The sequence below is a fragment of the Scedosporium apiospermum genome, assembly GCF_000732125.1.
Source record: "Scedosporium apiospermum strain IHEM 14462 chromosome Unknown SEQ_SAPIO_0132, whole genome shotgun sequence".
In the NCBI taxonomy this organism is placed as follows: domain Eukaryota; kingdom Fungi; phylum Ascomycota; class Sordariomycetes; order Microascales; family Microascaceae; genus Scedosporium; species Scedosporium apiospermum.
In genome coordinates, this window is record NW_015971833.1 from 484,149 (window position 1) to 505,276 (window position 21,128).

At 51.8% G+C, this 21,128-nt stretch overlaps 2 protein-coding genes and 3 pseudogenes across 2 annotated transcripts; 3 read left to right on the top strand and 2 right to left on the bottom strand.

Annotated features, from left to right (window-relative positions):
• Positions 1-1,679: 1,679 nt before the first annotated feature.
• Positions 1,680-5,441, top strand: SAPIO_CDS8882 (annotated as a pseudogene; the record flags this gene model as incomplete).
• Positions 5,442-6,934: 1,493 nt separating this feature from the next.
• Positions 6,935-7,468, bottom strand: SAPIO_CDS8883 (annotated as a pseudogene; the record flags this gene model as incomplete).
• A 1,916-nt stretch (positions 7,469-9,384) lies between these two features.
• SAPIO_CDS8884 (uncharacterized protein) lies at positions 9,385-15,803 on the bottom strand (the record flags this gene model as incomplete). The annotated part of the gene is made up of 9 exons (XM_016790415.1): positions 9,385-10,788; positions 10,870-11,610; positions 11,702-11,986; positions 12,139-12,355; positions 12,425-14,084; positions 14,144-14,401; positions 14,475-14,529; positions 14,597-15,430; positions 15,510-15,803. 9 exons carry the CDS (start codon positions 15,801-15,803, stop codon positions 9,385-9,387), a joined length of 5,748 nt encoding a protein of 1,915 aa, XP_016639718.1.
• A 639-nt stretch (positions 15,804-16,442) lies between these two features.
• Positions 16,443-17,275, top strand: SAPIO_CDS8885 (uncharacterized protein; the record flags this gene model as incomplete). The annotated part of the gene is made up of 2 exons (XM_016790416.1): positions 16,443-16,847; positions 16,943-17,275. The coding sequence occupies 2 exons, from the start codon at positions 16,443-16,445 to the stop codon at positions 17,273-17,275; spliced, it is 738 nt and encodes a 245-aa protein (XP_016639719.1).
• A 1,542-nt stretch (positions 17,276-18,817) lies between these two features.
• SAPIO_CDS8886 lies at positions 18,818-19,834 on the top strand (annotated as a pseudogene; the record flags this gene model as incomplete).
• Positions 19,835-21,128: the final 1,294 nt, after the last annotated feature.

The window sequence follows — 21,128 nt, forward strand, 5'->3', positions numbered from 1 at the left end:
GAAAGAGTGATAAAAACAACACATGCAACACCGGCATTCGCTGGTCGTCCCTCACTTTTCTGCGAGCCATGCTCGGTGTCTGCTCTATAAGAACATCATTCTTAATACAAATATTGGTGAGCGGGGACGATAGGCGGGAATGTAGCTTAGGGTGAGTTTGATAAATCGATTGCTGCATGTCAAGTACTCCCATATCCCGTCAGTCTCTCGGAATAGAGGGCGTAGATAGCAGCAACTGCTCATTGCTATAGCAGACGATTATATTGAGATGGAGCCAGGCAACACAACCAACGTCAGGTGACCTACCCACTCACTTCCCACGAGGGATCCTCCTCCTCTTATGTCTCAATGCTTTTGGTGTCCTTCGATGTGGGCTTCGTTCACGCCAGCACAATCCCACCATGAACTGCCTGGCCGTCCCTCTCTGCTGTCTTTTAATCCACCCCGGACACCCGGTGCTACTCGTGTTCAGACTTCTCGACTACGTTCATGTTACCTCCTAGCCTTCCATGATAGTTTCTCTCGAGACTGCCGATCGCGAGCCACCCCAAGCATCGAGGCAAGTCGCCCTGATGTGTCTCCGGATACGCGCCTTATATCTTCGAGAGCCGCGGGATCGGGACTCGGACGATATAAATTTCACGAGAATACTTTATCTAGGTCCTGCGTCCAAAGCTCCATGTTTCTCAAGCGAACACTCTCGAGGAATAGACGAGAAGAAACCCTGGCCAAGTTTAGTTCTGAAATAGTATTAGAGTAGGAGGCCCACGAGCCTTTCACTCCGGGTAGTCGAGCGGATGAACTACTGAGCGGGGTTCGAAGACCAATACTATGGCCAACCAACCTACATGACTCGTTGGGTCAAGTCTCGCTTCTCCCACTTGCTTCAGTACCCGACATGCATCTCAGAACTGCCTACAGTTTAGAGTGTCCTCTGGGAAAGCCGTGGCTGATCTCTTTGATGCCCAATTCTCAGTGGCATCGTTGCTAGTCTCGCCGGGAGCCTTCTGCGGGGATCCGAAGTGATGGGCCTCCCGCAGGGAGCGTAACCACAAATGCAGCAGGCTGCTCATGGGATATGTTAAATCCCAAGAGAATGATTCGCCACAACTCCTTCTCGGCTTGCAATTGCGACCTCTACATGGCCAATATCATTGATCTTACTGCTGGTGGAGCTGATGAGGGTGATCCGTCACATTAATCGATTCGTATTCAGTATTGATGCGTCTCGATGCCTCTGCGTCTCTGCGCTGGCTGTGGCATTTGTCTTTCTCCGCAACCCATCAAACCTAGCTGGCTATTCAGGCAGTCTGGCCTCCCACATTACAGGAATCCTATGGACGCTCCATGTTGACCTGATAGCCTGACCTGGACCTTTTATCGTTATCCCCGCCATTGCCGCACTCGCACTTATCTTAACTCAGCCATCCCAGCCTTTAAGCTTGCTTGGGAGTATATCGATGCTCCATCGTCCTTTTCATTTCGTTCACTTCGTTTCTACGCAGCCTTTCTTTTGTTAGTCAAACATCAAGTCATTTCAGTCCAAGTTCCAAGATTAGCAATTGCTCAACACGGCCTTTCCAACCCTTGACTGTTGGAAAGCTCCTACGTAGTGGCACTTTTTTTTCTTTTTTCTCCCCTCTCCCCAGCCTTGCCCGCGCCTACACCAATCGTCCAACATGCGTGCTCTGAAAACCCTTAACGAGGAGAATACACGACTTGCTCTCGGCCGTTCAGCCAGTCTCGGAAGGCTATACAACGCCAACTCGGACGACATCCTTGCCGTATCTATCTTGAGGACCAACCCGCCTCCTCCAGGGGCTGTCGAAAGTCATGAGCGACGTGACATACACTTCAAGATCTCCTCCACCTCCTCAATCGAGGAGAGATATTCCAGCCTCGATGTATCCGCAGAGTTGGGTGCGAGTATTCTCTGCGGGATGTTGAAGGGAGGTTGGAGGGTCAATTACCTCTCGCCCGAGAGGCAAGATTCTCGAGCCCAACAGGCGTCGGTCGTTTGTACCAATGTGGCGCACGATGAGTTTCTGAACCTGGGCAGTCGCGCTTTGGAGGGATATTTGAATCTCAACGCCCTCGAGACGGAGGGAGCGACTCATGTTATTTGTGGTATCCGCTGGGGTGCCGAGACTCTGATTACAGCCAAAACAGCCACAACCAAGGTGAATAGCATGAATCGGTTGGGGTCGGGTCTCGGAGTTGGGACAGATTACCAGCCGAATGGTGGGATGGAGGTTACAAAGCCCGGAAGCGATGTGAAGGAAGGACAGGCGTTGTTGAGGAGAATCATCAACGGAATCGGAGAAGCGCACGTCAGCGGACAGTTTCAGAAGGAGTCGGAGCTCACTGCAGTCGCCACCGAGCTCGAGTTCGAAGTGTTCGCCGACGTTTCTGATCCCACGGGTGGTCTTCCCACGGATTATGATGCAGTTCTGGCCCTTCTTCAAAAGGTTCCTGCCTCGATCAGGGCGATGGAGGGCGGAAAAGGCATTCCCATTACCCTCACGCTCAGATCCATCAGGGATATTGCCAGGGAATTCAATCACCAATTGGTATTGTCTCCGGTTGTTCATCATCTCGATGCGGAGCGTATTAGAGACTGCATCAACCTCATGGAGGAGCTAACCAGCATCTCGAGAGAATTCCGTGACTATGAGACTTTTCTGGGAGACCACCAGTACTGCGTTCCCAGGCGTCATCTCAAAGAAGCCAAGAGCAAGGCAGCATTGACAAAGCGAAGAGAGGTGAAATTCAGGAACGGTTTCCGCGAGATTGTCGGCGGTATTCGATCAGGGTCCGAAGATGATGTGTACCGCCTCAGTGAGCACTTTGACGATTTCTTCGATTCCAAACATCCGAAGGAGTATCCGGAATTCCTTGATAAGTTCAAAGATAAGATACAGCTGGCCATCATGCTCAAGGGCATGGGAGTTGCGTACACAGACAGGGACCCTGATGCTTTCCAACTTGCTAGCATCCTTAAGAGCGGCGGTGACTTGTTCGTTCTCCATTACAATGAGGAGACACGCCAGTCCCCGGATTTCAAAAACATTCTGCCGATAGTTTTACAGCTCCTGGAGGAGAAGGACTATGATGTGATGGTGATAGACTATGATGCTGGCGAATCCCGCCCTCTGACCAAGGCTAGACTGGAGCGCCGTCGAGGGGACGAGGTTCTGATCGAAGATGTCGTTGAGGATCAAAAATCCTTTGGAGACCGGTGCGCTATAAGATGCAAAGGCGCAGAGAACATTGACCGCTCGCCGAGCCAAAGTCGTCCTCTCAGTGCACGCATCGTCAAGGTTTATTGTCCGGGCCCATACTGCCGCGACAGGGCGTTGTCCCCATGGGCGTGCCTGGAGTGCAAGGAGGACTTCTTCTACGGACCCGGAGAAAATGATGGCCATCTCTATTGCCGGTGCGGGCGGTTTCATTATTCGCATGCCGTTTTCAAGTGCCCGCGTCTCGCGCATGGTCCCCGATTTGCCACTTTTGACGACAAGAAGCTACATGATCTTCTAGAGAATCTTCCCGATCAAGAGGCTTACAACGTGCTGCTCGTGGGAGAAACAGGAGTGGGCAAATCAACCTTTGTGAATGCCTTTTTCAATTACATCCAATTCCCGACGCTAGACGCCGCCCTGAGCGATCCCGATCCGCTTCAGTTCAGGGTACCTTCTTCATTTACTTACTGCAGCGACGAATACAAGCAATCGGTTGTGGTATTAGGAAACGAGAGCTCGTACGAGAACTACTCGACAACAGGTCAGGCAGCCACTTTGAAGCCGACAATCTACAGCCTCGATCTAGACGAAAGGAGCATACGTCTCATCGATACACCTGGCATCGGCGACCCCCTGGGCATGAAACGTGATAAAGAAATCGTAAAATCCATTCTCGCCGCTTTGCAGACCGTCGAGAGGATAAGCGCCATCCTGATTCTCGTCCAACCCAACGCTTCACGAAGGACTACTCACTTCAGCTACTGTATCAGCGAGCTCCTTAGTTACCTACACCGAGACGCTGCGAAGAATATCCTGTTCGGATATACCAACTCTAATCTGACCCATTTCAGACCCGGGAATACTGATGTTCCTCTTCGAGAAACTCTGAAGCGCGTTAGCACTCGTATTAACCTGGGACCTGGGAACCAATTCTTCTTCGACTCGGGCGGCTTCAGGTATCTTGCTGCCTACAAAACAAACAACGACCGACTTCCAGAAAAGCCACAATATGACAACATGTGGAAAAAGTCAGCCGACGAAGTCGATCGTTTGATCCAAACAGTCATGAGCCTTCCGTCCCACGAAGTCAAGAAGACGGTGGAACTGAACAGAGCCAAGAACATGGTTGAGCAATTGACGAAGCCCCTCGCACATTTCGCGACCGAGATGAACAATTCGCAGAAGGAACTCGAGACTATCAAGTCAAGGCTTGAAGAGCTCGACGGAGAAGACAAGAGCCTTGTTGAAAAGGTAAAGATTAAGATAACTGTACCAGTACGACGCGACCTGCCACAGCCGAAACTTGTATGCTCAAACACTGAGTGCAGCCAGCCCGATGAGCGGGAGTGGGACGACGGCTCCAAAGAGATGCGATACGGGAGATCCTGCCATGTGGGCTGCGACATCGACGCTCCGGAAGCGAGAATAGGACATGAGAAACTGGGGAACTGCCGTGCATTCTGCAAATGGTATTATTTCTTCTTCCCCGCCAACCCCTGCAACGAGTGCGGCCATCCCTGGCAGGAACACCTGCGCATCACGTACGAGTTGGAACCCGGAGAAAAGATGATCGAGGATCCGGAGGTCCTTCAACAGATCTCGAACATTACGGACTTCAAGGCGAAAGTGAAGGCGAAGATGGAGCTCGCGGCTGCTAAGATTGACGACATCAAGAAGGAGGAAGAGCAGGTCAAGGACGCTCGCGTGCGCTTCGGATATTATCTGCACCAAAATGCCCTGGGATCTGTATACAATGACAGTACCCTCGCCTATCTCAAATATGAAATCAACCAGGCGAAGTGCCGACAGGATTTTTCTCTCGCCAGCGATCTAGAAATGCAAGAGGTTGAGTATCAAGAGCGTTTTCAGCTCTTGGAAAAGACTATCGAGGCGAGCGACAGGATAGAGTCGAGCGATTCGGATGAGGGTGTTGACATCTTCAAGATTATCAAGGAGCTCAAAAGCATGAAGATATACGGAGAAGAATGGGTAAAGGTGATTGGGGACGACTTCGTTCCACTTGAACCCTGTCGAATGCTGGCCTTTTCATTGCGGAGCAAGCAGGTGGATGGATCCGAGAGTTTTGAGAGAGAACCAGGAAGGAGTGACGGGCAGGAACCGGAGTCGAGGTTTCGATGGTTACATGGATGGGGCAGCAGAAAGCTCAAGGCTATAAGCGGATTGTTCCACGACAGCTGAACTCGGCATGAGAGGGGGCTGGACGGCTGCTGCGTGAGTGCTCCGTAACGCTTGCTTGGTGTTGTTTGTGATTGTGTTGGAGCGTTAAAAGATGAGGCGTGAGGCCACCACCGGACGTCAGAGTCGGAGCTCCACTGTTCCATACCACTGAGATATGACTTTGTCTCTTTCTATTTCTTTTCCTTCTTCCACTTACAAGTTTAACAAGTCTTCATCGTTTAATCAGCTCAGCTGTTGTAATGACTTCTAGCTTCTAGTTTTCAGTTCTTTTTTCAGTCATCATTCGATCACTAATATACAATTTATCTCATTAACAGCTCTGTCCCATAAGGCCTGGGATTCGACATTCTCTCTTTCCGTTATGTCCGAACTAAGCCAACGGCCAGCTGAGAAACAAGGAGAAGATTGGTATAGATTTGAGACATTCAAACACGCTTGGATCCTTTCTGTTCTTCTTACCCCTCTCCCTGTTGAAGCTTCTATTCCCAGACCTCTGTCGTATCGTCCCCCTTATGCTTACAACGCTTCTTATAAGTGAATAAGTCCCACGGCCATGGCCTTCCTTACCTCTCTCTGTCCACGTAGCATGCGGCTCCAAAAGAGTAAAAAAGAAAAAAAAAAGGACAAAAAGAAACATACAACACCGGGGATTCGCTGGTCGTCACCGACCCAACTACTAGTCCGGCGCTTCGCAGCTTGTGTACAGGGGAGCGGACGGGACCCTCAATATTCTGCGAGCTATGGCCGTATGTACCGTGTCCATGATCGTATCGGGTCTATAAAGAGTCTACCAACCGAAGAAGCCGTGGAGTGTTGATATATCTCTAGATATATCGGGGATCGAAGATTTTATTATATCCATCTGAGTCGGCCGAGTGCGAATCTCAAATGTCCCACTTCATAATTCGTTCATCAAATACCAAGTAAAAGTGAGGTTAGCCATGCTAGCAAGCGTGGAGGGACGGCCAACCCTAAACTTGACGTTGCAAGTCTCCATCACCTGCATCTCCAGCTTTTCAGCCTCCTCCCATCAGCTCCAGTTCCGAAGCGTTGATGCCAAGTTAGCTAGGCTACTGAGTGTATTGGGATGATCATCCCTAAGCTTCACCTTGCGAGTCTCTCATCGTCTGTACGTCTAGCTTCTCTGCCTCCTCCTATCGGCCCTGGTTCCCGTACGTTGACGCCCAGTTGGCTATGTTTAGGTGGAATGATGCTTAGTATGAGAACCAGATACATTGCTATGAAGTCCCGTTCTTTTTTGAAGCAGAAAATCTTCCTGACTAGCCATATGGTATTTATTAAGCAGAGAGATTTAATACTTATCGAGTGTATAAATATGGCGATGGAAAGGTGCCTAGAAGGGAATTGGGTTATCATGGCCTCATCGAACTCCAATGGTTGCAATACTTTGGCAAATTTTGACTGGTGCTGCTAAGTGAAATGTTCCTGGCCAAACCAACACATCTTCGCTCCCCATGCATAGCATAAACAGGTCATGGAGTCGAGCCAACAACAATCTGCGTTGTACTTGAAATAAGATCCTGCCATATCTGAACAAGACCATTCAGATACTGGAGTTCCGTGACGTCCGACATGTCAACAGCCGCGTCAATCACGCAGCCCAGCGCATCCGTGTCGCCAACCGGATCATAGAGCCAAGATTTAGTCGAGAGATCGGGATAGTCTTGGACTGTGGTGGCGCAGTCGTCTATGCTGAGGCCGGGGGGCAACGTTTGCGCGCAGGGTACTACGAGCTCGCAAAGATTAAGGTTCTGACAGTTGCGTATCTCGCAAAGAAAGTACCCTTCGAAGTCGTTCACGGGCAAGGTGCGCTCGTAGCAACTTTCCCGCTGTGCGTTCGCCGAGCAGACGCAGGCGCTTTTAAGCACGCTCCATGCGTTGTAGATGTCCTGGGGCATCAAGGGGTTGCAAACCGAGGGGATAAAAACTTCTTCGGCTTGAGGAAGACCGAGTGTTGGTAGGAGGAGGGTCATGACGACCCCGTAAAAGGATGTTCCAGAGACCATTGTGTTCTGTGGTTTGTGTTTGTTGTGTGGTTTGAGTTTGTGGTTTTGTCGGGATTGGGGGGAGGCAGGACCACGGATAGGTAGATTTCTGAGATTTCTGGCATTCCCTAGGGTAATAGAATGGGTTTTTATAATCGCCTGGGATTCATCCTCTTTGCACATCGGCGCCGAGGATCAGGCTCGACGTATTAGTCTCAGGCTCTGGAACCTCAACCTGGCAATGTAACATGCAATATTATCAGGCAAATCGAGCAATTCGATCTGCAAACGCCGCCCAGTTGATCCTCACCAAAGCCACAAGACTTTTTGACATGACGTGGGAGGAACTGATAGTCTTGGGTCCGCCGGCACCGTCAGATGGGGCTTTGGCAGACCCAAAGAGTAGCGGGTTTGAGCGGATGCGGCGCACCATGCTGAAGAACAGCGGGTCATTCCGGCAATATCGTCTCTGTAAGTGTCTGTTTTTCCACCGTCGAACTTACATTGCACTTTTAATCATATTTGCAATCAGATCATGAGTGGACAGCGCGACGTTTGGAGCCATTGTGATGTGGAGGTCTGATGAAGGTCAGATGGAGGTTTGATGGGTCTGAGGGAGATCTGATGGTGCGCAGTCGAAAGTAGAAAACGTGGCGTTCGATTTCATGTTTCCTGCGTTGTCTGGCTGCTGCCGAGTTGGAGCTGAGGCTGTCCGTTCCAACTTTCAGGTTTCGGGCTTTAGAGTTCGGCACAGAGGAAACCCATTTCGCTCCTAGCTGTATTTCAACTCAATCTTCTGCGTTGTTGAAAATAGCATTTTTATACTTCATGCTCTGTCTCGCCCTCGGGAGCTATATCCTTCGCAGCCTGGCGATAGTAACCTTCGCGATCCTCTTGGAGCCTCGATCCAGCCCAGCACATTCAGCTATCCCATCTTAGGACGCCTTATCATTGCGAAGACGACCGCTTACCTTGGATCACGGCCCGCTATCTGGAATGCTTCGATGATTTCCATCGACTTTGCGGTAACTGTATTATCGTGCACCACTAGGCAACAAGATGGTCACGTCGTTTGTTAATCGCCTATGCATTGTGCGCGGGCAGCGATAATTGTTTAGCTCCCCCTGCCACAAGAGAGCTGAATTGATGAGTCTGACGTAAGCGGCGATCTCAGTCAAGTCCGCTGTGCAGAAATCAGCAACGGTATCAAATCTATCTCTGGGTTTGTGGCATCACTACATATGTTCAACTGTTCAATTGTTTCATTGATCCGGCTCTCCATATCTCATCTGCAAATGGAGTGCACCATCCATCCATACCGCTACCCTGTCTTGGAACCTGGGTCCTTTCGTCTAATAAAGTTTCGACCCGACCGCTCCTCCCAAGACACGGCGGTGCTGTACGACCCCTTAAACGATGGCTCGCCATCCTCAGACAATACGACCGTTGCTCTCTTCGCGGAGATTGTCGCATGTGTTTTCGACGACCCCATCACGTACGAATCAGTTTCGTATTGCTAGACAGGGCACAATCGTAAAATGTCTTCGGAGAGAGGGAGATGCAGGCACCCTTTTCGCGACCTCTAGTCGCACCCTTGCACCAGCTACCACATGCGCGCCAGGCTAGTGTAAGTTGGGTAACCCACGGGTACGGTACCCCCGGGTTACTTACCATTTTAAAGCTGCGACCCATGGGTCCGAAAAATTCGCCCGTGGGTACTTCGTACTACCCAAACTTTCGAACAATGTCCCCAAAATACCCATAGGGCGGGTATTCCGAGGCCTAACTTCAACAAGGAACTTTCATATTCAACCATTACTATCGACTACTGTAAAAAGTCTCCATGACCGACAAGCTGGTGCCAAAACCCCCGACAACCCAAGCAAAGCACAAAACCCAAAACTTATTCCCACCAAGCAACCACCCATTCCTTTCCCTCAAGTCCTCTGGATCTTGAACATGACCCTCGTCTTATCCCCGTTCGGCAAGCTCTCGATAATCTCAATCGTCGACTCCCCGTCCTGCTTCTTCCCCCCTACCGTCATGACTGGGTTGACCGTCCCCTTGACCACCCACCTGAACCCGGAATTGCCCGGCACGACGATGACGGGGTCCTCCGGCAGGCCACCATCCTCCCCTTCAGCCTCGTCGCCATCACCGCCTTCCGACTCCTCTGGCGGGTCAACCGGATACAGCGAGTACCGGTACGACTCGAACGTCTCGCTGAACTGATCCTTCAACAGCCCCGTCTCCACCAGCTTCGAATCCAGGGTGCCGAACTTCTCGATCCACATGTTCCCCCGCGAGAAGGCCCCGCTCGCGTTCAGCTGCTCCTGCACGCCGTTTTCCTCCAGCCCCAGCTCCTTGAGCAGGCAGACGTCGTCGTCCCCCGTCGAGAACAGCACCGACGCGCTCTTGAAGCTCACCGGCTCGGACGTCGTGTTCCTGCCCTCCACCACCACCACCACCACCTCCTGGTTCCCCTTCCACGCCGACGACGGCGTCTTCACCGCGTACTTGAGGCTCGCCCCCGGCGGGTCGTCGAGCCCCGCGCACAGCGGCTTGGCCTCCTTCTCGATGAACTCCTCCGTCGGCGTCAGCGGCGGCTCCTCCTCCCTCGCGAACAGGAACCCCAGTATCAGCCCGACGATGGCGATGACGATCCCCGCGAACGGCACCATCAGGCTGGACACGAAGAAGCCCATCAGCTCGAGCACGACCCCTAGCGCCATGAAGGCGATCTGCGCCCGCGCCAGCCGCCTCCCCCTGGTCGTCATGTTCTTCATGTCCTTGGACAGCGATATCGTCGACGCGATGAAGGACGCCACCCCGAGCGCGAAGCAGATGGCCCCGAACGTGGTGACGGAGCAGTTGCTCCTCCGCAGCTGCTCCGCCCTCTTCCCCCCCGGAAGGAGGTCCTTGCGCGCGCTCAGCTTCTCGTTGTTGATGACCCGCAGGTCCGCGCTGTTGAGGTACTTGCCCTTGCGGACCTCGTCGTTGATGAGGGCCTCCATGTGGCCCAGCCGCGCCTGCTTCTCGGCGTCGATGACGTCGATGGCGCCCGTGGCGGGGTTGAGGGTCGTGTTGAGCTTCCGCTGCAGCCGGATGTTGAGCTTGGTCTTCCGCAGGCGCTTGGTGAAGAGCTGGTCGAGCACGTCGGATTCCATTGCGGCGGCGTGGCCCTGCTTGACCACCTGGTAGTCCCTGAAGATGGTGGTCGCGCCGGCCAGGAGATCGGCGTACGCCTTGGTGAGGTCCAGTGCGCAGGCGACCCGTTGTTCCGGCGTCATGTTCTTCCACTCCGACGAGATGTTCAGCGTGAGAATGAGAACGCCGACGCCCTGTTTTGGAAGAATAGAAGAGTCAGCAGATCAAAATAAACCGCAACAGAAGGGGGGGGGACAAAAATGGGGTACGCTTACCGCTCCGACGGTCAGAAACCCTCTCATCTTGGCCAGGCGCTTCAACGAAAAGTTCTGCATGTTCTGGAAGGCCAGGTTGATGGCCTTGTGTATCCGGTCAGACGGTCCCCACGTCATCATGATGGACCCGAGCCCCTGGAGAATCTGGCTGATCTGGGTGACGGCCACGGCAAAACTCTGGAGGACCTGGATTCTCCTCTCCTCCGCCGTCTCGTCGGTGAGGTTCATGTCCTCGTAGAGGCCGTTGAGGTCCTCCAGGAACATGGCCCGGACCTCGTCGTCGAGCTCCGAGGCCCCATCCTCGACCAGGTCCATCAGGTGCCCGATGGCGTCGATGATCCACTCGCCAGACTCGTACCCGAGGATATCCGCCGGTATGTCGGTGGCAGCCAGCTGGCTGATGGCCAGGAACTGGCTGTGCAGGCTGAGGTAGAGCTCGCCCGCGAAGTCGCGCTCGTCCTCTTGGAGGAAGTTCGGGGAGAGGGCCTGGGCGACGATGCACCACCGGTTGAGTATGTTGCCGGACCCCGTGCTAAGCCCAGGCACGATTTTCTGTCTCAGATAGGATTCGTTGTCGAGTTTCTCGAGCATCTGCTGAGCCCACGGCTTTTCGGGACTGGTGTCGAGGAAGTCCTTGCGCCAATCGTCGTCAACCTTGTCGAGTATATCTCGGGTCACGAAGAGTGACACCCGCTCGTTGATCTTATTATACATGTCCTGATTCGCAAGACATTTTGGGCCCTGAAGAGATACAAAACATTTAGTAACTTGATGCAAGCTTGGGGGGGTGAAGATGCGTAAAGAAGCTCCCAAGAACATAATAAACTCTTACATTGCCTTCCCAAAAGTACCAAATCTTTTGCTTTTCGGCCTCGGTAAGCTTCTTCCTTAGGCCTTCCTCGGTTTTGGAGTTCATCTGTGACAGGGAATACGTGATGTATGCTTTGCCGTACACGTTCTTGAGCCAACCCTGCATGTCCGATGTCATGCTGTTCAGAAGTCCATCGGGGAACTTGTCGCTGGTGGGCTTCTTGGACGTGGTGAAGTTCTCGACGTCCTTGTCATCCATGTAATAAAACATGAGATCCTCAAAGACGGTTTGCGATGTTTCAACCACCTAAATAGAAAGAAAAGGAAATGACACGGTGTGTTAGAAAATCATGATGGTCTCTTGGAATTTCCTGATGCATCAAGGGGTCAAAGATGGGACGGGTGGGGGGAGACACTTGCTTCTTTCTCATCAAATTCCATGAAAATGAGCCTCTGTACTTGATTTGACGGCGTATTGGCGGCCCTTGCCAATGATCCAGTCACAGCGGCGGGCTGCGTATTGCGAGCCGAGGTGGCCCTCTTCTCCACAAGAGTCTCCGAGCCGGGTGCCTCAGTAGCAGCTGGACGAGCCATGCTCATCGACAAAGCGCCCCGTTTCTCATTCACTTCCGCGGCCGAGAAGAAGAACTCTGGCTCATAACCTTCCATGCAGTATCTGGTTCCTGGTCAGCGCTTCGAACCAAAAAAAAAAAAAAAAAAGAAGTAGAATCAAAGATCTACTTACTTGTCCCCTAGGAATCCCGCCATCTCTCCATTGAACTCGTAAACTGCACCGTGCAGCTCGGACCGGAATCGATCGAACTCAAGATCAGCCTCGACGAAGAGAAGCGGAATGACGACGCTGCTGCCGATTTTCGTAAACGTCAAGTTTTTCGTCGGAAACGTGCCGAGCTCGGTTGGCGTGGCCGGGCCGACGTGCTGATCCGACAAGGCCGAGATGACCGCCGGGGACGTGATCTCGATCTTGAATCGCATCCGCTTGTCCGGGGTTTCCACGATGTAGGAGTTGTAGAAGGACGGCAGCTGCTTGTACCGCTCGACGGTGGCGTTGTAGTCGACCACCAGCTGGTCCAGCTCGGACAGCAGCACGGAGGGGATCGGCAGGCCGTTCTCCTTCTCCGAGTAGTAGATGCCGAGACCAAACTTGGAGAAGAAGTGCGGGTCGACGCAGGTCTCGCGGGTTTCCGCCTCGGGTGGCCACACGACCGAGTCGACGTAGGTATCGAAATACCACTCCTCGTCCCAGCTGGACACCAGCTCGCCATCTTCGAGGTCCAAGAGACTGACTTCATTCCCCTCGGCATTATCGCCATTGGAAATTGGACTCGGGTTCGGGCTTGGATTTTCGTCAATGTCTGGGATTGGGGTTGGAATCGGAATCGGGATCGGCATCGGGCCTTTGTCGTTCTTCGGCGGCCGCGTCAGCTTGGGTCTCGGGATCGGCATCGGGCCCTTGCCGTTCTTTATCGGCAGAGAGGCTCGACTCTCCGCCGCCGCAATAGCATCGGCGGGACCGCCCTGGCTCTTCGTGGCCGGCCTCTTCGACGTGGGGGCAGATCGAGTCTTGAAGGCGACCACACAAGAGCCATCAAGCTCGCAATTATTGGTTGGGTTCTCATCGTCGGAGATGAGAACGGCTCCCCGCACATCCAGACCATGCTGGCGAAACTCGATGAGACCATGCTCAAACCCCACTCCGGGAACCTCCCTGGACCACTGCAGAGTGTTCTTGACCGTGTCAAAGGTGGTTCGTTCGACAGGCCGACCATCCAGGACGAGAACGCCATCAAAGATTTCCACGGACGGAAGCTGATATCCGTCAGGGGCACTGCAGGTCTTGACAATCGACTCACAGGCTTCTAGCTTCAGGGTCCTACGCAGGTCCTGCAGATTCAGGCGTGGCATGTGTCGCTTCGTCTTCATTCGGCCGTGGCGAGCCGTCCTCAGCTCCTTGTGCAGCAACTGGTCCACCCCTTTGAGACCGAGCTTGCCAAAGAGAGGCCACAGCTCGCGAAGTCCGTATAGAATCTTAACTCTCTCGGGGCGGTCTAGTTGGAGAAGGGCTCGGGCGACCGACTTGATGGTGATTTCGGGGTAGTTGACGGCAACAAGGAATCCGTCGGCATGGTAACTGCGGTCCCCCTCACGGAGATGCAAGCCATGAACCGTCTTCAGGTCAGGCATGTGCTCGATCTGGATGGATTCAATGGGCACCAAGTCGTATGACTGGCCGTCGGGCGAGAGACGATACAAGACGTGCCCCACTCGGAGCTTGCCCACCTCAACCCAAGCATTCTCCTCGACCGCGGCGTTTGGGTCGACAGCACGGAGACCGGTCGTGGTGTGAAACATGTGACCTTTGGTGGCAAAAACGCCTTCATTATCTAGAGGCTTAAAGTCAGAACTGTTTATCACGAGGGTAGAATTGGGATTGGTCTCTTACTAAACCCAACAAGGAATTCGTCTTCGGCTGTGACAGTAACGTCCTCGTCCGAAGTAACACCAAATCGCTGACCATGTGCATGGGTCAGAACTCGTGTGCCCTCAACGATAGTTTCGATGGCAACGTTTCCTTTGTCAGTGGCGATCATAGTTCCCGGTTTGAAGCATCCCCCACCGCCTCCGCTTCGAATGGGAATAAGCTGAACGTCCGAAGTTCGAGGAGCGCGATTGGTAAAAACATCAGGATAGATTGATCGGGCTGTAACAGATGAGCTCAGTTAGCACAAAATTCAAGCGCCTCTCTTTTCCACTTCGTGATTGATGTCAGTTACCTTTTGCAGTCCACTCGGCCAGCGGCTGACCGGTAATAGTGGTCACCTCGGTATACTACAACAGTGAGAGTTTGATCAGCAACCGTACGGATTTGTAAGGAGATGTTTATCGAACTAGGTACCTTTTTGGTTTGCTCAGCCTTGGGAATCTGCCTATCCGGGAACGGCGTGTTTGGGTTATCGCTTCCATGTCCTGGAGTCGTTCTCGTTACCGTGCGGCTCGTCTGGCTGCTGACCGTGGCGTTTTTCTTCACCGCGCCTTCCCAGCCATCTTGAATGACAGGCCATCGAAGCTGGAGGCGCGTGACGATAGACTTGAAGTGTTTTTGTCCCTCGTCAATCATGTCGTCGAAATCAGAGTCCTCACTGGAAGGGCCGGAGGCGTCGCCATTCGGTGAGACGGCTTTGCCCATCTTGGCCTTGCGCATCCTGGCTGCCTTGGCCGCACCCTTGAACGTTTTGGACATGACGAGGCTGCGCATCGGAAGACCGCTACTCTCTAGATGCTTGCCCTGAGCATCCACGGGGACGGCGACGAGGGAAGCAACCTCGACCGAGAAGTTGAACAGGTCTTTGGGCGAGTACTCGACCCCGGCGGCGGAGTCGATGAGCATCGTCTGGATCCACGAGGCGAGGATCTGACCGCTGGCTGACTTCTCAAAGTTGTCGCTTCCCAAAATTGGCGTCATGGCCGGGCCTTGTTTCAGGTACTCGGCCACAAACATGAGAGTTGTGCAGATGGCCTTCTGTGGCTTGACAAGATCCAGCACAACGACATCGGCAACAAATCTGGGATCGGTGATCTTCTTGTTAAAATGTGTGAGAAAATCCGGGGTTTGGAAAAGCTCTTCCAAGGTCGGGAGGGAGTCGGCCTCGAGGCGCCAGTTGATGTGCTCCTCGTATAAGATAAGAGCAGCTTTGGACAAATCAACAAAAGTCCCATACGATGCGTCTGCCTGATTATAGAGATTTATAGATTAGAATCGGGCCGGTCTTTGCCTGGGACAACACAGATGCAGTGCCACTAGTACTTACGCCTTTAACGCACTCCTTGAACCTGGACTTATCTGCCGTGCTGTTGAGGCCAGTAATTGCAACAACTACAGACTGCACTGCAAGTCTATTGAGAGCATCGGACTGATCGCGACCGCTGATACTAGTCGTGCTAATAGGCGGGCCAAACTCAGGCCTCAGACGAATATCCCGTTTGAGAGTTGAGACAGCAGGGGCATTGCGGGCGAAGTTGGAGAGGCGATCCCCAAACTCGAGAACCGGAAAGGCCTCGATGGCGCACAGGGAAGCAACCACCTCTTGGGCCAGGGCAGCCATTGCGGTGCGGGTCTGAGACGGATGTCGGGGGTAGAAAAGTACAACACAAATGGTAACAAGAATTTGCAGTATTTGGAAGAATCCTTTGAGCCAATCTGAATATTCAATAATGGAGGGGATGTGAGCACTGTAATTGACATTGCCGAAGGAAGTGGGCAAAAGCCAAGATCATATATTTCCAGAGAGATGTAGAGAAAAGAATAAAACCCAGACATTTTACCACTTCAACTTCTTCCCATGTCAAAACCCAAATGGCGGGCCTCATAGCGGCTGAAAATGCTGTCGAATGCAACGTTGTGATGTCGCGAGGAGTTGTCAGGTAGGAAACACAGCTCTGATCTAAAAAGTGACAAGGGCCTCTGTCAAAAAGCTTAAAGTTGAGCTAAGAACAACACCCGCACAGCTGGAACACCTTCGAGGACTTTTTTGGTCGCACTAACTGATAGGGACTGCTCAACAGCTGCAAAAACCTTCCAAGATGGCGGGTGCCACTAACGCAACCTTGTTTTCCAGAGCTCGAAAAGGTGCGGATGCTGACGCCAAGCCGCTGACGCCAAGCCGCTGACTCCAGGCCGCTGATGCCAAGCCTGAGTCATCACTCAGCCCTGATGATACCAATGCTCAGCTTTGAATCTGAAAATGGACTTTGGTGTGCACTTTTCGTCTGCGTTTCTGTTGGCATCTTGGGTTCCGGACTGGAGCTCGGAGCTGAGCATCCCGTACGGGTATCTCAATTCCAATACACCACTCTTTAGTTCAGGCAGTGATAAACAAGCTGGGATTTGGGCTCAACTGCGTCCGAAACGTGTGGATGGGACGACGGCCCTCGTCATTCCGGGATTCGAGGCTGATTCTGTTGAGCTGACCGGGCAGCATGTCCGCCGGCAGATGTCAACATCAGAGGATATGGGCGTGTTATGCAATTACTTCATAAGCGACATTTTGTATTTCCATTCGCTCGTTATCCGAAAGTCCAATGCACCAACTGTGCGTCACGGACGCGGAGACGAGATATACCCTGGTTCCTCTCAACCGGGGGACGTGGTCTGTCCACCGCGCCAAACGACCCGTCTAATCGTCTAGGTCCTCAAGTCGATGGGATACCCCTTCTTAGAGCAGTATTTGAGATATCGAAACAGAGGTTCCACCGCCAGGCTAAGCTCAAAGAATGGGTAGGATACATTCGAAGCCTCCACGATATCCGCCACAATCCTCTTTTCAACGGCTGGAGGAAAGCCATGGGCCTTTACTACTACGTACCACGATGGCTCCGGTTCGGCGATAGCTGGGCCGTGTACGACTTTTTCGAAAAGTACGACGCATGGTATAAGTCATTCGGGCCCGAGTTTCGTGGACCGCAATTCCCGGAAGATGGCGCTCACCTCGATGAGGACATCAGAAAGGCGGCATTGGCGGCTATGGGTACATTCAACGTCGCGTTGATGCGCAGTTGGGACGGAGGTGCTTCATGACAAAGGAAGGCTATGTCGGCCTCGGGCCTGAGGAGATGCGCGAAGGTGATGTTGTTGTCGTTCTTAGAGGAGCTACAGTACCAATGATTCTGAGGCCCGGCCGTGGAGATCGCGATGGGCGATTCGACTATGTAGGCGAAGCATATTGCCATGGTATCATGGACGTGGAATTGCTTTCAGAAAAATGTCAGAAGCGGCCAACGATGTTTTCCATGAATTAATGGGGCTCGCAGGGGTTTATTTACTTAACTACATATGAACTCGTAGCACCAAAGTTGTCAACTTCTGAGGGCATTCATTAGGGTGCTATCTAGCTTTTTGCAGGACAGTCTGGACTTCGTAGAGCGGATAAAAAAGCAGATAATCGCGGAGGCGGTCAAATAAAGTCCTCTGCTGACGTAGGGACATCGGACCATGTTGATATACACACGTCAGACCGCACGTCTAGCTGAGACCTCTCTGATCAGTACACTAGGACGAAGTGATTTTGAGGGTGTGTGCCGTATGGAAGGTGAGATGCAATTTCGGTCATCCTGCCGACCGAAATAACATCCTACCCTCATACTCGCCACTCTGCTGCATGCTACCATCATCTCAAGCCCACCATCTCATGCCGAGCACGGGTATCAGGTTTGACTTGAGAATATTATCCTTGAATCTAGTATTGCGCACGAGTATCCGTTTTGTATTCATATCGGGGCTTTCTCTTCCAACGGGACGAAATTGGAACGCGTCAACTCGGATGCTGACGCGATCTCGTCGTTCCAGGTCACGTGAGTAGTGACGGACTAAACAAGGCTACTTGTCTTAGAGTATTGAAGGACTGCTTCATATCGCACGGCAACAGCTTTATTACACTGTAGAAATCTATACTTCCATACTCATTATCCTTGACAAGTAAAAGGCGGAACGGGTGTCACGAGTTTTGTTAGATAATTTTTTAGCAGGGTCCGTTTTTGGACCCTTAATGGCTTTGCAATCGCAAGGTTGTACCTCGAAAGCACAAGTACTACAGACAGGAAGGATATTCGTGGGATATTAGCTCGTACAGAGCTACCCCGCCTCCTCTTCTAAGAGCTTACTTGTAGCTAAACGCATAATACGGAATTTCCGCTGAATTACTGATCTTATAACCGTTTAACTTTTTTCTGCCGTGTTCCCCCGCCAAACTGCGATAAAATTACTGATCTTGGAACCGATTTTTTTTGGGCCAGGTTTCTCCGCTAAGCCGGCTAGATCCGAATTTTTGCCGGCTGATTGCGTCCCTAACCGTCTTCTATAAATACCACCGTCAAATTTTCATTTCCAATTCCAGTTCCGTCAATTTCAAGCACATCACGATCGAAAATTACCATCAAGCGCACCGTTTTTTCCATCATCTCGGTGTCAATCATTTTGATCTCCATCAATTCAACTATCACCATCCTTATATTTTCTCTTTGTATTACCGATCTCCCTCACCGATACTCAAGAAATCGATTTGATTTCGCCCTATAATCAACACCCGCCTCCCCTCGATTTCGCCTAGCCTCCTCGACGAACATGGAGCCCGCCTCGGATACGCCCTCCCGTCCGACCCCACCCACAGCTCCGACCACGACTCCGACCACACCCCCGATGACCCAGGAGCACTATGTCTACGTCGCATTGGGCACTGCGAGCTCGTGTATTCGCAAAGACTATCCTACACTACGAGTTAGCCTCCCTCACCTCCCGTCCTACTTGAAGATCCTTGAGGAATGTGGAAAGGCTGTCGACTCAATTACGCGTCCGATCATTGTTCCCCCGGTTCCGTCCACATGTCCGAAGAGACGAGAAAGACTACGTGCTCTTGCAAAGTCCGCTCGACTAGCCGACGATGTTGGCCAACCCAGTTCAAGAGAGAATGAACAGTTCTCTCTCCCTATCCAAACGCACGGTCTTTTAGAATCCGCAGGTGTGCCGAAGCCTTTGACTCAGAAGGAGAGGGCCCAATTGAAGCAGAACCTCCTCGGCGACATTACCAACACCCCGCAGCCACCTCCCGCCAACCCACACTTCTTCATCGTTGCCAACCGCGAGGAGCTCGCCCTACCTTCTGTGCAATGTACGATCTCTTTATCTGCCGTCGACCACGAAGATCCAATGCCCCAGCAATACTTACCTAAAGTTATGGCCCTATGGGATACCGGCGCACAAGTCAACTTCATCACCGATGACCTGTTTTCTCCCGAATTTAGAGAGTTCGTTAAACAACATGAAGTTCATGAACCCTACCGGTTTGTCGGTCGTGCGGGTGGGGCGGGCGGGACACGGGTCCAACTCTCATGCTTGGTCGAATTTTCTAACGAAATTGTCGTGCAACTGGACACAGTTGCTACAGTTTTATCGAGGGATGCTGCCCCTAATGGGCGATCAGGTGTGATTCTTGGGCAACAGGGCATGATTGATTCGGTGAGGTACGAATCGATCCCACGGGCCATGGCGGTTATGGAGGGTATTGAAATTGCAGAAGATCAGTGGGGTATTTTTGATCTGAAATGTTACCGTGGAGTTGACGGCGACCTGCGCCGATGTTGAGGAGTAAGGAGTGAGGACGGGTTTATGAGGTCATGTTGAACTATTATTATCAATGTACGAAGTAGCCATTATGGAGAGATGGGAGTCTTGCTGGAATGAATAATATTGTATTACCCACCGGATGAAAGTCTGAGCCGTACTCAGCTTGCATGCATTCTCGTGCTCAACGCCTCAAGCCTGTGTGTGATATTTTCCCGAGGTTCGCAACACCGACGTTGCGTAAATTGGTGACTTATTTGGTCAAATCCGTTTCTATTCCGAAGGTTTCTCAGTTCGTTCAGCAGCTCGGCCCGTTTGAACTGTAGTACGTTTGGGAACCGTTAAAATTCGCTGCGAGAATTGTACAGCCCTGCTCCAAGGCTGCAAAATTTTGGAAGGTTGATGAGTTTGTTTGCACATTTAGGGAGAACTATTCCCCGAGCACTCGTTTACAAGGGATGATGATGGATGTTTAGGTGTGCCTGCGAGGCAATAGGCCTACGAGTGCTTTTTTGTATTTACGAGGTAGAGATTGGACACATCGCGTACATTTTCATGATTAGAGCATGGCTGAGCCGAATGTAGAGTGTCATCAGATAGAGATAACTACCTGGACATGTAGTGTAGAACATAGAATTAAATATCTGAACTTTCTAGGGATCTAATGTAGATGACCGTTTCCAGATGGATTCATTATCAAAATCGCTCGTCTTCTCGCTAACAAATTGGCCAGACGTTCTTTGCACCCTTTGCCTAGACTTGTATTACGAAGACCATGACCGATACCAACTTCGCTGCTGCGAAAAGACAGCGTCTCCTTCGATGTTTCGGAAGCCACGTGTGTTCTTGGAAAGCCCAGAATGATAAGGAATGGTTGATGAAGTTTGGCGACTAAGTGTTGATGACTAAACATATAATGTGTGACGGAGTGCATATCAGGAAACGTTTTAAAGTTGGGCAATAATCCGTGTTGGAACTTACCCTTTACAACATTTTACAACATTCCACGGGAGCCAAATCAATCAGCGTTTGAAAGGTTCCGTCTTGGTCCCATCTCCATCAACCTCCATCTCTTACAATCAACACTCGTCCTCATCCTGACCCAATCCCTCTCCTCTCCCTGTTTGAGCGGATTTGATCGTACCAGCTTCGATTTTCCTCCTTCCCAAACAGACATTCAAAGGTTTTTTTTCTTTTCATCACCCTTCTTCAAGTCGAACGCCAGTCTAACTGCGACATGGCAGCCACAACCCCCCAAACGCCTCCATCAACTAAGATGGTGAACGAAATGCTTTTCGTAACACCGATACTCCCC